An 18,563-nucleotide genomic window follows, 5' to 3' on the forward strand; every position below is an offset into this window, starting at 1 on the left:
GTATGGTGAATATTAAGGTTATTTTGTTCTTGCTGAAAGCTTATGGAATGTCTTTTTCTACATCTTAGAATGCCTGATTTAATAGGGATATAGACAATTGGTTTAAGCCAACATTTCTGGACAATAAGCTATGGAAATAAAGAAGTGCTTAGAAAAATTTTCACACAAAGTTACTTCAGTTTAAATAGCAATATTTTTTGTATTTTTGTTTCCCCTCAAATACTTTCTCATCAAAATGTTAAAATTCTTTGACTAGTACATTTGGATTAGAAATTCAAATGTAGACTATGAGCACGCAAGTTAGTCATGTTTGCAAATGTGCGATTGTAGATAAGAAAACTTGCTTTCTTTTTTCAACATCAGATGTGCCTCATGTATGGTATAGCTCTTTATTAGAAAATACGTATGTCTCTGAGTCTGTACTCACTGAGTACACAGAGGCACATATTTAGGGATCTTTGGAATAAAGAATGTGAGTTAGATATTTTCGTGTCTGTGGTGCTTTTAAAGAGAAGCTTAGTGCTGTGATAAATAAAGAAGGTAGCAGTGCCTTTCTAATAACATAATACAAGGACTAAGCAGGAGTCTGAATTCACATTTTATTTGGCAGTGTTGGATTTTAAAAAAATCTTCCACCTTGAAAAGTTGATGTGCCAGGTTATTACATTTGGATGTGGTTTAGTTTATAGTTGGGAAAGAGACGTTGAGAAATAGGGTGGTTCATAAGTAGGTGGGAAATCATGGTTGCATGGAGTGACATGATAATGGTTTTATCAGTTGGTCTCAAGTTTTGCACTTGGATTGCGTAGAGTAAATTTGTGAACTGGTGAACTATAATTCTACAGAATAGTTCTGAAAGTTTATTAGAATTATTTTTCTTTCTTTTCATCCCAAGAAGGCATCCACTTAGGTATTCTGCATAATGCTCAGGGGAGGTAAGTGGGAAAGAATTGCAGGTTTACATACTTCATGATAAATGAAATTGGGGTGCCATACAGAGCAAGACTGGGTAACCTCATTATATTGACTTGGACAATGTCCCTGAAGTGTTTTTATGGGACAGATAGCTGTCATTCATAACTTTAGCTGCAGAAGCTTGTTAATGGAATACTCTACAAACCTTAAAAATGATTATGTAAATATATGTTTATTGATATAGAAAAGTTTTCATGAGCTGTTTAGGGAAAAGGCAGATTACAAGACTATCTAAATTTAATTTTTTGTAAAAAAAACCGTATTCTACATAGCATGGGAAAATGGTCTGGAAAAGTATATATCATAAGTGGCATCATCAACCTTAATCTACTTGCTAAACCTGTTGACCAAAGTTTCCAGGTATGACTGGCTATAAATATGCTTCAGCTATGAAAAGCTTTTGGTAACACTAACTTACATGCTTAGCTTAGCTTAATAAAAAGGGAAACTACGTCAACATGGAAATGACATGGTGTTACACATTTTTTGCTTATTTTTAATTGGACATTTAAAAAATTCAGAATATATATCACTTGTATTTTTTAAAGCAATTGTTTAGAAAAAAATTTACTAATAGGTCTTTATTCATTCATTTAATCTTTCATGGAGGGTAAAATATATAACCTACACATACGAGGTCTGACAGTTAAGTTCACGGATTTGTTGCAATGATGTTGCTAACCTTTTTTGACATGGGAGGGATTATTCATTATGAATTTGTACCAACTGGACAAACAGTTAACCAAGTTTACTATTTGGGAGTGCTGAAAAGGGTGTGTGAAAAAGTTAGAGGACCTGAACTTTTCTCCAACAATTCATGGCTCTTGCATCACGACACTGCACCAGCTCACACAGCACTGTCTGTGAGGGAGTTTTTAGCCAGTAAACAAATAACTATTGGAATACCCTCCCTACTCAGCTGATCTCGCCCCCAATGACTTCTTTCTTTACCTGAAGATAAAGGAAATATTGAAAGGACATTTTGAAATATTGAGAGACATTTTGATGACATTCAGGACATTAAGGGTAATACGACGACAGCTCTGATAGCCATTCCAGAAAAAGAGTTCCAGAATTGCTTTGAAGGGTGTACTAGGCACTGGTGTCAGTGCATGGCTTCCCAAGGGGAGTACTTCGAAGGTGACCGTAGTGATATTCAGCAGTGAGGTATATAGCACTTTTTCTAGGATGTGTTCACGAACTTAATTGTCTGACCTTCATATACTTTCCTAACAGCAATTATGTTTTATTGGGGTACACTTATACTGAGGATCAGTAAGATTTAGAAAACAAAACAAAGTCCCAGCTACCTAAAATGTCCAAGAATCTGGGAAGGTTTGGGTATAGTGAGGATCTTCCAGAAAAGGAAGCTTTCTGGGGATGAAGTTAAGAGTCCACAAAGCAAAAACTTAAAAAAAAAAAAAAAAAAGTTTAAAAAAAAACTTGCAAAAATTGAGAAAGCTAGTAATCTTAAGAGACTCTTTGATGCTATCCAGGAGATTTTTCCTCCTGAGACTTGTTTTTTTAGTTATTATTGACCTCCGCACCCTTTCCTAAAAAAGACTCAGCGTATAAATTCATCGTTTATCCTCTTAGAAAAAAGAACAAAATACAACAACTCTCTCTTTGAACACTTGTCCCTTCTTTTCTTCAACTGTCCCATCTTTTCCACTTTCATCTAAGCTTCTCAAAGATGTGGTCTATAATCACCGTTTTATTTATTTCCTTAACTCTGTATACTATGGTTTCTACTCCCTTGTCTTGAAAATACTTCACCGAAGTGAATGAACTTCTAATTGTCCAGTCCTTTAGGGGCCTTAAAATTCTCATCATTTCTAACCTATTGATAGTCTACATAAAGATTGGTAACCCCCATTCTTGCATTCTTTTCATGGTGATCAATCAAAAATTTTTTTATTCTTATCTCTATAGGGTAAAGTTGAACCTGAGCAAGGTCAGTCATAAGCTGACTCTACTGTCCACCCTACAGTCAAATCTCCTGTCTCCACTGCTCCCCTAACATGTATTTTATGTTTTAACAATACCACTTAAGAGCCCATGTCATGCCTCTTGTGCCTGTTTGCATTCTGTTATTTCCTGTGCCTAGAATGTTCTTCACCCTATTAACCTAATCTTCATCATCTTTCAAAATGGCTCACGATTTACCTACCTTTCTTTCTTTCTTTCTTTCTTTCTTTCTTTCTTTCTTTCTTTCTTTCTTTCTTTCTTTCAATGAAAGTTTATTGGGGTGACAATGGTTAATAAAGTTACACAGGTTTCAGGTGTACAATTCTGTATTACATCATCTATATATCACTTTGTGTGTTCACCACCCAGAGTCAGTTGTTGGGACGGTTTTTCCTGCAGGCCCCCCTAAGAGCTCAGCCCCCCTCCTCCTCCCTCCTTATCGGAGCTGTCTCCCGCAGGCACCATAGTTAGAGGCCTCCCTGTCAAAACAAAGTTGAGGGATCACAGCTGCTAGGGACGGATCTCCCTGGCACCCGGCTGGATTTCCCCCAAACCCGGAGGCCTAAACATATAAAACAAAGCGCCTGACCCCAATCAGTGCTCAGTTCTTTGGGAACAATCCCACTGGGCTCACTAGTGTAATAAAGCTGTGTTCTCCCTGCCCTCTGGGAGCCGCTTGAGTTTCTCAGTCGTCACTGCTTTTCCGCAACATTTTGATTCCCTGACTGGGAAATCCAACCGCAATGGCCCCTTGTGCCACCAGTGTGGGGTGAGAGGTGGGCCGTGGAGCAACAGGAGGCCCGAGAAGGGTGTAGGTGCGCCCCGCCGATTTTGGTGGACCCTGGACTGGGCTTACCCGGGCAGCCGCGGCCTGCGCCTCCCCAGCTGGACCCGCAGAGAGGGACCAGGGACAACCAGTCGGATCCACCCGTCGGACCAGGTAAGCCTCGAGGCCATTGTCTGGAGCCAGTCCTGTCCCATGTGACAGAAGCGGAGCCTGATCACCTCCCTGTAGGTTCTTATAACCTACCAGTCAGGGACACCCATGGGAGGGTGTCAGTCCGGTGTGTGAGTGACTGATTGTGTGTCTGATTGTCTGATTCCATTGCTTTGGCTATGGAAACTTGGATATGCTTCGCCCTGATTCTCGAAGAGCGTCATTTGGCGTAACGGTGATTCACTCCACGGAGGCCTGGTCAGTGAAATTATTCACAGTACACTGTAGCCAAAAGCGCTCCTAAGTTCCCGGGAGGGACGCCAGCAGGGCAGCACCTGAGTAAATCCCCCTCTCCCCGTCTGCGACATCGTACGCTATGGGAGGGAAGCAAAGTAAGCCTGCAGTCCTAGACTGCATGTTAAAGAATTTTAGAAAGAGTTTTTGCAGAAATTACGGAGTCTGCATGACCCCAGGAAAAATTAAGAATCCTCTGTGAATTAGAATAGCCCACTTTTAACGTCGGCTGGCAGTCAGAGGGAACCCTCGACCTGGCCGTCATCCGGCGTGTTTATATTATAGTGACCGGCAATCCTTCTCACCAGGTCAGTTTCCATACATTAACTCCTGGTTGGAAATTGCCAGGATCCTTCGACTTTAGGGTACGGTTCTGCTCTAGTAAAAAGGGACAGTGCAGGATTCTCGTAACCCAGGCTCGGAAAGAAACTCCTAACGCCCCTCCGACAAAGCCCCTTCACCAAGAGGACACAAGAAAACTCCACTGAATGTTTGAGGACAGACTTCTGAGTGCCAGAAAAACATTTCGGGAAGCCGCGATCCACTGTGTTTGGGGACAGCGCGAGTCGCAGCACGAGCGGGAGCACCGAGAGGCACCTCCGGAACGTACAGTAACAATCACAACCCCACATTCTGGGCGAATGTGAGCGGGAGGGGAAGCAACCCAGGCCCAGGCGCTGCGTGAGCGCCCTGCAGCCAACATAGAAGCCGTCAGCCGATGCGGCCGAGGTGCCAGCCAGGCCTGGGGGCGGCAGGAGCCTGCATGCGTGCGTGCAGCTTTTCTCTGCTTTCGTGGGTCCTGGAAGGAATAGCCACGGTGGCTCGCTCCGTGCCTGCAAACCCAGATGCCTCCAGCAGAACAGCGCCGTAGTGGAGGAGAGAGGCTCCTCTCTCGGCTCCCCCTCCGTACCCCAGTCCTGGGAAGCAGCAATTTCAGCAAGATTGGACCAAGATTGGACCTGGGCACCAGGTGGTGCTACACCTTCTGGCCTTCGCCCCAGGGATCCTGGCGGAGAGAGGACACAGCTCCTAGGAGGGGCCCCAGGGGAGAAGGAAAGGCAGCTCCTTTCGAGCTTCCACGCACCAGCCTCTCAGGGAGGGGGCCAAGAGCCAACGGCGGTCAGCACCCAGCACCCCCCCGGCCCCCTCTCACCCATCGTGAAGCTTTCAGCGGCGGCTCTCATGTCCCTGCTTCCTGCTCGGTCACCCCTGAAGAACCCCGGGGGCTTCTCCCCCTGCTGCCACACCCGCATGTGCTCCCGTACAGCGAACCTAAACAAAACCGCAGCCTGACTGCAGCCTCTGGCGGAGCCATCCCAGCTCGGCTTGGGAACCCGGGAGCACCCAGGCGGCCACGCCAGCTGCCCCCGCACTCTGCCAGCGCAGCCTGGGCCTTGCCCAGCCCGCACACTACAGTAAAACCAATTTTGCTTGGGTAATGCGAGAGAAAAATAAAAAAGAAAGAAAGAAAGAGGACCATCAAGAGAAGGCCCCGCCCAGCTTCCTGCGTCCGGATTTCTCCTTTTTTGACTTTGCCACACTTGGTGCTCCCCTAGTGGTACAGCGGTAGAATTTTTGCCTGCCAAGCGGGCGACTCAGGTTCAATTCCCAGCCAGGGAAACAGTCGCCTTTTCACTCCGGCGAAGGGGGACTTAAAGACCACATTTAAACTTTGCATACAAGTTAACTTTTAATTTTTGTATGAGGTGTTTTCTGCTTACAAACTCCGCGACAGTTTTGGTGTTCTGGGTTCGGCATGATAAGCGATTATGTAAAATGTCTCTGGGTTCTTAAGATGTAAAATGTCTCTGGGACTTAAGATGTAAAATGTTTCTGGGACTATTTAAAGGCCATAGTATATAATACCAAAGGAAACTGCTGCCACAAAACTGAGAAGCAGGCAAACGACATACTCAGTGTCTCTGAATGCACACCTGAGAAATTTACTGAGCGCTGCTTGGGAAAAGGCTGACTTTGTGAATCTCCTGTCTTTTAACGAGGTTTGGCGCACCTGTGCTGATTGGATTTTGTCTGACAGGATTGGGACACGCTTCTTTGTTACTTGGTTCGTCTAAACAGCAGCTACAGATTTACTACTTATTATTTCCTTCTCATTTCTTATAAAAGTGCGATGCACGTACGACTTCTCCTCAAGCTCCCAAACAAAGATCGCGTTGACGCTAACGTTACCTTACTACCAGATGGAGAACCCACCTGTAAAAGGGAGGCTCACCTACTTCCAGCAGCAGGAAGGAAAAGAAAAGTTGACCTGTAATTTTGCTGAGTTTGAAAAGGAAGAAGAGGAAGACACTAGGGAAAATCAAAGTGCCGATATCAGTGCTGGATGCACCAGCCTCAGTTCTGCTGTCTTATGAGACAATCCAGGGGTAATCTTGTTCCTAGCGTCACTGACTGCAGCTGCTCTGACAGCAGTTTTCCACCCAAACTCTTCGTAGCTGCTTATACAACATACGGCCTTAGGCAACGAGAGCTAGAATTTCAAGGACTCCAGCCATAATCGTTTCATAACCCCTCACCATTCACAGGGCAACGGACCAGTCTTATCCCAGATGTACTACGGACTCTGGCCTCGGCCCTCAATGTCTCCTGGAAGCTTCACATGGACGGCCTACCGGCCTCAGAGTTCAGGGAAAGTAAAGTGCATGAACCGTACCCTCAAAGAAACATTGTCTAAGCTATGCCAAAAAAAACCTCCCTGGGATGGATGGATCTACTCCCCTTAGGCGCCCTCCGCTCCCGGTGTACTCCTCAAAAGGATGGTTTTTCCCCTGTTTAAATTTCTCTATGGCGGCCTCCCCCGTTGCTATCATCCATCAGAGTAGTAAGTGACTCCCAGGTCAGCTTATCGCCCTAGGAAAGATCCTTACGAGCCTGCACTCACATCTACTAAAAGGAACTCCTGACTCGTTAGGGACCCCCGTCCATCCCCACCTTCTAGGTGACAGGGTCTAAGTCAGGATTAGAGACATGAGCCCCTCCCCCCATATAAACAGGCCCATGCGCAGTAACTCCTGACTCGTTAGGGACCCCTGTCCAGCCCCACCTTCTAGGTGACAGGGTCTAAGTCAAGATTAGAGACGTGAGCCCCTCCCCCCATATAAACAGGCCCATGCGCAGTAATCCTTGTCACCCTCACTGCACTTAAGGTCCCCAGAAACACGCCGTGGATTCACCACTCCTGAGTCACGCGAGCAGGTCGGACCAGCCTGCCTGGACTTCTCGTCCAGTGCCCGACGAGCCACTGAAGACCACGCTTGAGAAGACCGCCTGATTGGACCCCCACCCAGCGGGGTCTCCTCCTGTCCGGATTTCTGCTATGGGTTTCTCCTCTGCTCGTGCTCGCCTGCCTGAGGCCCTCTGGCTCTTAGGCCTCCTTTGCCTTTTCCCCCTTAGGTCTCTCCTTGAAGTGTCCCTGCTTCCGGGGGTCCGGAACAAGAGCCTCAGACCTCCCAGTTCCCCTGCAATCTCTTCCCCCGAGGGTCTGTCTGCTGGACTAACTTAGCCCAAACCGGGTCCTGCGATGACGGTGGAGTCCAGGGCACTGCCCTCCGCGACATTGCAGTGGCCTGGATTGCTGCGATGGCTCGGGCTGCACTGCCCCAGCCTCGCTGCCGTGGCCTCGGCCTGACTTCCCTCTGCAGGGCCAAACTCCTGGATGCCCAGGACCCTGCCCCGCGGCTCAGAGCCTCCATCGTCTCCGGCCTGGTCGGCGCCCCCTGACTCCTGCCTGGAACTTAGCCTGTTACCTGCCCCCTGGCCTTGCCAGGCTCCCGATACCTGCTGCCAGAGCTTTTCTGCACCTTTGCCCTTCTGCACGCTCTTCTGTAACAAGCGACCCATACAGGTGTTGGAGCGCATCATGGTGGAGGTGGCTACGTCCTCATTTTCATTCTCCTTCTGCCCGTTTTGCTGACGCTGAATTCCAGTCTCGGGTCTTTCCTTCCCTTCGCACCTGCGGGGCGGCTTTCATCCCTTTCCTCATAGGTGCTGCCATCTTTACAGGGGTCGCCGCTGGTGCCTCCGGCCTTGGGACTTCCATCGACTTTTACTACAAACTTTCTCAAGAAATCAATGATGACATGGAGCGGGTCGCAGACTCACTCACGTCACTCCAGACCCAATTCTCCAGCCTGGTGACAGTCGCCCTCATAAACTGGGGAGCCCTGGATCTGCTCACGGCCGAAAAGTGCGGAACCTGTCTCTTCCTCCAAGAAGAACGTTGCTGCTGTGTAGGCCAGTCTGGGATCCCCACCGCCGGGTCCATGAGCTCCGGGATCGCGTATAGAACTGCTGCGAGGAGCTCGCCTCCTGGGGTTTAGCTTTCAGTCCTGGACTTCCTGACTCCCTCTTGCTCTCCACTTTCCTCCTTGCCGCCATCGGCCCAGACGTCTTTGCTGCCTTTGTCCACTTCATCGAAGGTGCTGTCTCCCGTCTAACCACCGCCCACGTCCTTGTCCTGCGGGGCTGTCGCTCTCTGTTTGGATGATGATCTTTCAGGGTTCCCCTTCCGATCATCAACAGGGGGAATATGTTGGGACGGTCTTTCCTATGTATCTAGAAAACATAGGAGCCCCCCCAAGAGCTCAGCCCCCCTCCTCCTCCCTCCTTATCGGAGCTGTCTCCCGCAGGCACCATAGTTAGAGGCCTCCCTGTCAACACAAAGTTGAGGGATCACAGCTGCTAGGGACAGATCTCCCTGGCACCCGGCCGGATTTCCCCCAAACCCAGAGGCCTAAACATATAAAACAAAGCGCCTGACCCCAATCAGTGCTCAGTTCTTTGGGAACAATCCCACTGGGCTCACTAGTGTAATAAAGCTGTGTTCTCCCTGCCCTCTGGGAGCCGCTTGAGTTTCTCGGTCCTCGCCACTTTTCCGCAACATTTCTCCTTCCATCACCATATATTTGATCCCCTTTACCCTCATCTACCACCCCCTCCCCCCTTACCATCTGGTAACCACTAAACTACTATCTGTGTCTATGAGGTTTTGTTTGTTTGTTTTGTTTCTTTGTTGTTTTCAGTTTTATATTCCACATATCAGTGAAATCATATGGTTCTCAACTTTTTAGCTGACTTATTTTACTTAGCTTAGTAATCTCAAGATCCATCCATGTTGTCACAAATGGCACTATTTCATCTTTTCTTATGGCAGAATAATATTCCATTGTGTATTTATATATACCGCATCTTCTTGATTCAGTCATCTATCAAAGGACACTTTGGTTGTTTCTATGTATTGGCTACCGTAAATAAAGCTGCAGTGAACATTGAAGCACATACATCTTTACAGATAAATGTTTTCAGATTTTTTTCACCCCCTACTTTCTTGATCATATTTCGAAAAGTTAATCACTTTTTATGTTTGAGTTCTCTATTTCTGGGTGGTTTATTTCAGGTATGTGTTATTTCCATGTATCTCCTTAGATTGTGGATGCCTTAAGGACAGAATTTAGATTTTATTAATTCTCACTTCTTTAGTGTTTAGCACAGTGTTCGACATACATGCACTGTGTGGTTTGTGTTTGTTGAACAGAACTAAATGAGACTGTAAGCTTTATGAGGACACATGTTTTGTGAATACATGAATTGGCAGAAAAGTCTAATTGGAACCACTTGATAAAGTGCATAAAAGACATAGCAGAACTAACTATATTTGCTCTCTCCATTTTTTTATAAAAAAGTAGTAAAGAGATTTTTATTCTCAGATTGTCTTGTAAAGGACACAGGCACCTAAATGGAGGAAAAAAATGACTAGCATGAAATGTCATCTTGTTACCGGAGGGTGGGCCCTCCTCGGCGCGGTGTCCAGGTTCTTGGCATCTCGAGCAAAGAATTGAATGAGATACCGAGATAAAGTAGTGAAACCAAAGAGTTTGGAGCGGGCCGAGCATAAGAAGAGGCACAAAAGGTTCAACCCCCCCCCCCCCCCCCCAGAAAAAAAAAGGGCTGACTGGCAGGACTTGGAGTTTTTATCCCTTTTTCTCTAGAATGGGCTGTTCCTTCCCAGGCGTGGGACCACTTGATTGACAAGAAGCTATTACCTCATCTTTTTAGACTGTGCATGCTCCTTCCCAGGATTTGGTCTGTTATAATTTAGTCAGGCGTATGCATGATACTATAATGATGGTATAATGAGGCCCAGGTGAAATGAAGATTGTTGTGGCCTTTACTGCACGACGTGAGTGACCAATTTAATCTAGTTGGGATTTTTGTACCCATTTGTTTTCTCATAAGGGTAGATAATTACAATGAAAGGGGAAGTTTTGGGCGGAAAGGGGAGGTCTTTTGTACGGTCACATTCTGTGGGTTGTGCAAGAATGCAGAGACCTGATTCCTATCTTGAGAGACATGATCCCCATAAAATCTCTGTGGGAAGTTGAGGGTCGCAAGGTCTTCTGTATCTGCTTCCTGCTGGGTAGGGGTGTAGAGCTGTCCGTGCCTATTGGGGGATTCATGGCACTCTCGCTTTATCTGATCTTAGATGAGAGGAAGGGGTTTAGAGGTCCGCCTGTGAGACCGCCTGTAAGACCGTGTTGCCTTCTTTGGTTGCCACTGGCAGTCTTGCTGGGGTATCCTCTGTATCCCCAAGGCCCCCGAATGAGGGAAAATAGATTTTAATTAATAAATCCGTTAGCTCTGTAGAGCCTGTGGCCATTCAACCTGTCCTTTAGGTGGTGTCAGTTGTCCAGGAGCTGGGCCCAGAATGGGTTGGAAAGAATATTAGGCTTCATGGATTACAATCAACAAGTATACTGGCCTGGGGGGTCCAGAATGGCTTGAGGGATGTTGGAAAGTCACAGGCTTTTAAGTAGTTATCTGAAGCAGGGGTGAAAGACTTTCTGTGATTCAGGCTGGGAGCAATCTTTAGTCATTCAGAAACTGATTAGAAGAGTAATCAAAGCCAGGGTCTAAAGAGCTAACAAACTAGGGAAAAGAAGACTTAAAATTTCTATAGTGAGGGGGCTTTCCCATATCAATCTGACCAAAGGAACCTAAAGGTGAAATTGTAGACTGTATCCCAAGTGTTTGACGTACGTTTTGTTTTCAAATATTTGTTGGCAAAATACTGGCAGAGTGTAGGTTTTTCTGCCCTTCTCTGATGAATAGGTAAGATTGGTTATTTGTGTGTAAATGGGTCCATGCCAAATAACTGAAAATAATTTTAAACTACTTGAGAGTGTTTCCCTTTTCTCCATTTTTATGCTATGAAAATTCTTCCTGGAGATTTAGCCTTATGCTAAATGAATGCATGTTTTGAATTATTGCAGTTTATTTTTCAGAGCTGTAAATCAGTTCCCAACTATTTACTATTCCAGTAATTTGAATCCTGCAGGCTTCCTGCTGCAGGAAGCACCCCTCTTTTCTTGGTTGGTTTCCAGGGTAAGAGGTGACAGGGATGCCTGAAGAGCCCAAAGCATCCTTAGGCTATACCTTTGTCATCTCTGCCTGAGCCATTATGGTTCCAGAGTCACAGTAATTTGGATACAGTTTGGCTAATTGGGATGAAATATTTGGGTAACTTTTATTAGCACATTTAATTTGGCTAGCAAAGGAAGTGACAGTGAAGCAGGCCTGAGGGTATTGTTCCAATCCTACACACTTCACAGAGTGGAGCTTTTGCTTTGCTTTGGTTAAAGCCATGGTAAAGACTAACAGAACTCTACATTCTGGCTCTGTCTGTCATCTTACCCCTTCATCTCAACCCCACCTGTCATTTTATTTGTAGTTTAATTCTGAAGCTTAGGTGTGTTTTGTTTTGCTTTCTTTTTCTTTCCAAGTTTTGCAAAAATTGCTATTTCCTTTTCACCATCTATTTTTCTTCCTCACTCTCCAGTTCCTCTTAAAATTAATATTATATATTCCTCATGGTCCAATTTGGAATTTTTTTCCATAGATAATTGATAATGAGGAACTGAAAGAAAAAACCATTGGCAAATTATTATTAGATCATTCCCAGATACGTCACTTAAAAATGTTTTATATTTGGAAAAAATGATATATGAAAAAAAAGATGAGGTATTCATCTGGTGAGGTTCAAATGGGTGAACTGTGAAAAGCTAATCTCCTTTCCACACTAGTCCTCATTTATCTCTGGAGTCAACCACAGGTACTCATTTTATTAATTTCTATTTTATCCTCCTGAAGGTGAAGGAAGAATATGTCTCTGTGAGTCCCCAAGTGATGTAGGGGACTGAGTGAGTGAGTGCCGGGATCGTGAGACCGAAGAAGAAACACGGACCCAGGAGAAGCAAAGAGTTTTAAAAAGAGGAGAGTTTATTGAAAGCAAAGGGTCAGAGCTCCCGAGTAGCAGGGGGTCCCGAATGGGGGTGCCCAGCGACTGAGGCAAAAGCTCTTACTTTTATACCTTCCCTTGCCTGTTTGGGGAAGGGAGCTGTTTGAAGAAGGAAACTGGCGCCTTCTAATGAAATTCGTCTACCAGGTTTGTCCTTCTTGCCCATCCTGAAGGAATTAGCAAAGTAACCCACTCTTATCTGTCAGATCTGCTCCATTTGTCAGGCCAAAAGGAATTTTATGATTAACCTCAGGCCTTGTTACATTATGTCCTGGAGCGAAGGAGTTATTTCAAAACCTGGAGTTTCAGGATATGGCTGTCTTTGTTTATTCCACCAGGGACCTCCCTGTCTACCTAGCGACATGCTAGCTAACCTGTCTCAAAGGTAGTCTGTGCATATTCATATAAGCAGATAAAACTATTTTTATAAGATTTAAAATGTGTACTTTGGGACTCTGTGGGGTAGTATGTACGTTGTGAGTGAGGCTGGTAGTATTCATACTTTATGAAATATGGTACTCTACTTTAAAGTGTGTGTGTGTGTGTGTGTGTGTAGTAAATATTGATCTTGTATACCAGCATGGGGATATATTTTGTATATCATTGTTAATGGTCAGACATTGTCTATTGTCAGTTGCGTTGAGTTTCATACTAATTTTGACCTGACTCTTTGATTGGAAACATAAAGTGTCAGTTGCTTGATAGCAGTTGGGGCACTTAGGTGACTGTGTGTTCTGTCCTGTTAGTAATCTATTTGGCGAAAGTGCACCAAGTGCCTTATCCTCCAACTTGCTTGCGCTTTATCCTGACTTTCTCCAAGCACTTTACAAGAGCATATTACAGTCAGGATTTGAGGCACAAAGGAGTTGAAATTTTCACAGGAGCACACCAAACTTGGTAATGGAACCAAGCAGTATCACCCCAAGATGTCTGGCTCCCTGACTTTCAGCACCAATTCAGAACACTTTTGCAAATGCATTAAAACTATGCCAAGCGTAGAGGTAGTCAGATGTAATTTAACAGCCATTCTCTCCAGAAAGTCATAGATTACCCTCCCACCCCCAAAAAACCTTTTTAAAGGCTCCAGTTAAAGATCTTTTTCCATCCTGTATTTCCTCATTTTTCAATCTGGTTTTCAATTTTCCTTTCCCACCTACTGTTCCTCCTCAAACTGTCTCAGCAGATTTTGAGTAGATTCATGTTACTGATCCATTTTGCAATCTTAATGTTCTAATTCAAAACCCATGTATTAATGTGTACACTACATTCCTGGAAAGCTATTCCAATAGAGTATCCTAGAAAATGACCAATGAAGGCGCCTGGCATTGCTTTTAAGTCGGGGGGGGGGGGGGGGGCGGGGGGGGGCAGGGGACAAAACGAAACAAAAAACCCCAGACTATTTGGAAGAGTTGTTAAAGCATGGGGCCATGAGGAATAACGTTTTTATGTTCCCATGATTGCTTGCTTACTGGGACTTATTTTGACTTGAATATATCTTTAATAGTCCCATGCCTCAGTTTGTCTCCATATAAATTGTGTGTAAGATTATTGTCTTTGAATTGCATAGGTCTGAACCTAAGTGGTTCTGAAGCTTCAGATTAAAAGATGCTATTTAAACTCGGTTACTATTATTTTGACACTGACAGTTCAGCACCCTCACCACACGTTTTATTCCTTTTCAACTGCCAGTTGTCAACTACTTTGACTTTTTGTTAAACATTCCTAAAAATTCTGTTCACATTTACTTGAGACAAGTCTTTGATAAGAGCTATGGTGCTGTCACTAATGGTAGTACAGTGGTACCTCAGTTTTCGAACGTCTCCGTTGACGAACATTTTGTTTTACGAATGCCGTAAACCGGAAGTAAATGCTTTGGTTTTCGAATATGCCTCAGAAGTTGAACATGTCACGCAGCTTCCACTGAGTGCAAGGTCCTGAGGCCTAGCTGTCGGCTGTTTTCGAACATTTCAAAACTTGAACCGTCTTCCGGAACAGATTACGTTAGAAAACCGAGGTACCACTGTACCTGCTCTATATTGTCTGCTGTTGGAGGTGATAAATTTACATTTAAAAGAAAACCTTTCAGTCTGAAGGTTCCTGAAGGCCTAGATGACTCACACAGTTGTTTTGACTCAGTCAGTGCTGGGATAGAGGACACAAGCAGACACTTGTCACTCTGCATGGATAGAAAGAACAAACTGTCTTGTGCTAAAACAGGCTATCCTTAAGCTCACAAATGAGGATCCTAACAGAGAGCAGCCCTATATTCTCAGGGTGACTTGTGATATACTCATTATGAAATGTATTCCATAGTCTAAAATGTTGGTAAATTGTACAAATAAAACTTTGGTTCAATAAATGGACAGGTGTTTGTACTGGTTCGTACTGGCACAAAAACAGACACATAGATCAATGGAACAGAATAGAGAGCCCAGAAATAAACCCATACCTAAATGGTCAATTCATTTATGACAAAAGAGATAAGAACATAAAATGGGGAAAAGACAGTCTCTTCAATGAATGGTATTGGGAAAACTGGACAGATACATGCAAAAGAATGAAACGAGACCGCTTTCTTACACCATATACAAAAATAAACTCAAAATGGATTAGAGACTTAAATGTAAGACTTGAAACCATAAACCTCCTAGAAGAAAATATAACTAGTGAACTCTTTGATACGGGTCTTAGCAGTATTTTTTTTTATATATATGTCTTCTTGGACAAGGGCAACAAAAGCAGTAATAAATAACTCAGGCAAAGAGCAATACCTGGACTCTCTTTTAAGGATGATTTCTAGCAGCCACCATAGAATATTTCTATTTCATCAACTAGAACTGAGTCATGTACTCATTCCTAAATAAAAGTAGCTATGTGTACAGTTAAAAATTCTTTGACCAAGAAAGAAGATGTGAATGGATTTCGAGGGACAAATATGGAAGGATTCATTCACACTCTTTAGTCTAATTTTTAGTCCATACCGTCCTGTTTAGTCCTTTTTCCTTTTCCTTACCACATGAACCTTACGCACCAGCCAAGAGTCTTCTTGTTATCCTTGGTTGGAAATGATTGCCTCCTCTTCTAAATCTCGTAGTACTTTAAATCTATATTGTAAGTATCATGTGCTGAACTGTCACTTGTCTACATAGTCTACATATGTAGCTTTCTTAAGTTACAAAGTCTCACCATAGTATAAATCCTTGGGGGCAGTTGACCATGTCTTATATGTTTGCAATCCCTAGTCTAGTTCCTTATAAATAATTGATTCTCAATAACTATCTCTTGTATCAGTAAATAAATAATCTTGATGATTTCTTGCTTTCTTGTAGAATTTTAGGAAAGGAAGATGGATCAACCTAGTGGAAGGAGTTTTATGCAAGTATTATGTGAGAAATATAGTCCTGAAAACTTTCCTTACCGCCGTGGTCCTGGGATGGGCGTCCATGTCCCAGCCACACCTCAGGGCTCTCCTATGAAAGGTAAAAAAGGTGGGACTTAAAACATTTATTTACTGGAGCTTTCCTAGGACATTAAATCAGAATGTTGCCTTTTTTGCAAATAATTTCCTTTATTTTGAATTATGAGTTAAATAGTCTTTCTCCCTTGCTATGATTTCAGTTTTTTGAAAAACCTAAAAGGACTTGTTTTCCTCCAGATTGACCAAAAGGCATTTTAGTTGCACTTGTAGAGCAAGAACAATATTGAATGATAATATTTCAAATACATATTCTTTCAAGGAATTCGGAGGGTGCAAGATACTATTAGGTTGGTGCAAAACTAATTGCGGTTTAAAAGGTTAAAAATAATTGCCAAAACGGCAATTACTTTTGTACCAACCTAATACAAGACTGGTCTGTGCCCTCAACAAGCTTACAGCCTAATTGGATTATAAGATACTCACATTTACAAAGATATAATACAAGGTAGTTTGTGTTGAGCCAAATGAATGGCACAATGATTGGGGAAGAAGTTTAAAAGAATTAATTTACATGATCTGAAAACAGTTCAAAGCTATGACACTCGAACTAACGCTTTAAGAATGAAATGACAGAAATACAGTTTGGAGAATATCATCATCATCATCATCATCATCATAAAAGGACAAGACCCAGATGCATTCATTAAAAAAAAAAAATGTAAAGACGTTTTAGGAGACGGATTATGATACAAGCAAAGATCTACAACTAGAAATGTGCAGGTTGGGTTTTCTGCTTGCATTTCAGTTTAATATTGTAAGTAATAGTTCTTAGAATTCGTTTTTCGTAATTATGGAAGATTAATATTGAACAGTGTTTTAGTTCCTATATCCAAAGGCTGCTGTGCATTTGTTATGTCTATCTTATCACTTATCATAATACAACTGTCTTATCACTCCATATACTCTGCAATGGCACAAAGAAATGGACTACTTACTTGGTCATTATTTTTCAGGATCCATTTCCATTTTGAGAAATTTGATACTGAAAAGTAGTAAGTTGAAAAATCATATAGTTTGAGGCCTCCACTAATAACTTATTACCTTTGTGAGTCCTTGTTTTATAACAAATAGGGAAAGAATGGTTGAATTCTCATATTTATCCTTTTTATTAGAGATACAATGTGATTGACACATGTTTTTTAATTAGGCAATAGTTTGACTACCCCAGTTTGATCAAATCCATTGAATAGTTTAAGACTCTGAAACACCTTCATTTCAATTTTATTTTTTTTAAAGTTTAATTTTTGTAACAGACAAATTCTATGAGTATGAAACAGGAATGATTGATGGACAAGTATGAAAGAAAGAGATATAAATATTTAAATGTATCCACTTAAGCAAGGAAGAGTTCTTGAATGATAAAAACTTGAAGAACAGAAGTGGTTTAGCAGACTATCTAAAGGTTTGAAATAATTTTCGAAGGCAGCAAAAGGTGAAAATACACACCATACAGAGATAAAAGAGCTATCTAGAATGATACTTTTGAACTAAATTTCAGAAAAGAAAGAATTAAGGCCAATAGGAAGACAGCAGGTAGTCCAGACGTGAATCACATCCATCTAGTAGTGTTCAGATGACAATGGCTTGTGTGATGGCTCTGTTGTCAGTAGTTGGGATAAAGATTCCTGCCTGGAGGCCAAGTCTGCAGGACTTTCTTCGTGGTACTGGTGCAGTATTTCTCATCTCCTCCTGGTTTATTTCATCTCCTGGTTCAGTTTTGAACCAAACTATTGCCTAGTGCATATTTGGCTGGCTCCACTTAGAATTCAGAACGCTTGGTTCCCATCATATCCTGTGTTTTCCAGGTCCTTGTGTGATTTCACACAATTTGATTTGATTACTGGGGGCTAAACGTGTGTAGACAAGAATTAGGCTGACCTAGAAAGTGTTTTGTTTACCCTGTGATTCAGATCGCCTCAACCTCCCAAGCGTACTGGTGTTGAACAGCTGTGGAATAACCTGTGCTGGAGACGAAAAAGAAATTGCTGCTTTCTGTGCTCATGTGTCGGAACTCGATCTTTCTGACAACAAACTCGAAGACTGGCATGAGGTAAAGTTTCTGTATGGCTGCATTTTGGTGAAATATAACAATAACCATTGTATTAATTATAGTAAGTCTGCTGAATTCTGGTTCTCACTTGAGATTCTTGTTTTCTGTATGTCTCAAGATAAATAACTGACTGCTTCAACTGTTCCTATGGTGATTTTCAGTTAACTTTGTTATTGCTAATTTGTTATTGATTAATGTAAAAAGCACTGAGGAACTTTATTCCAGGCATCAAGAGCTTAATAAGACTACAGAGGTGTAGACTGCCAATAATGCGTTAAATTTTCTACTGTTTCACCAATTTATACATCCAATGCTTATTCTCTACTACTGCTTCAACATTTATTACTATAATTTGACATAAAACTTGCTTGAGGTTGATATACTAAGATTATAAAAATATTCTTTTTTCTTTTTTTTTTAAATTAAATTTATTGGGGTGACAATTGTTAGTAAAATTACATAGATTTCAGGTGTACAATTCTGTATTACATCATCTATAAATCCCATTGTGTGTTCATCACCCAGAGTCAGTTCTCCTTCCATCACC

General features: G+C 42.8%; 1 protein-coding gene across 14 annotated transcripts in view; it reads left to right on the plus strand.

Moving 5' to 3' along the window:
• TBCEL (tubulin folding cofactor E like) overlaps positions 1-18,563 on the plus strand; it is an 84,221-nt gene that overhangs the window by 12,295 nt on the left and 53,363 nt on the right. For 6 of the 14 annotated variants that reach the window (XR_016022334.1, XR_016022335.1, XM_088800790.1 and 3 more), the window contains exons 2-4: positions 12,341-12,635; positions 15,818-15,976; positions 17,877-18,016. Coding sequence is in view for 9 of the 14 variants with exons in the window: in XM_088800790.1 (XP_088656916.1) it covers positions 15,835-15,976; positions 17,877-18,016 (282 nt within the window). In the remaining 5 variants the exon portion in view is untranslated. Of the gene's footprint in view, positions 1-8,197; positions 8,614-12,340; positions 12,636-15,817; positions 15,977-17,876; positions 18,017-18,563 lie in introns of those variants that run through there. The other 8 variants (XM_088800789.1, XM_088800788.1, XM_088800792.1 and 5 more) reach the window with 5 other exon arrangements.

The sequence above is a fragment of the Rhinolophus sinicus genome, chromosome 9 (assembly GCF_057876585.1).
Source record: "Rhinolophus sinicus isolate RSI-liver-muscle chromosome 9, RSI-T2T, whole genome shotgun sequence".
Taxonomy (NCBI): Eukaryota; Metazoa; Chordata; class Mammalia; order Chiroptera; family Rhinolophidae; genus Rhinolophus; species Rhinolophus sinicus.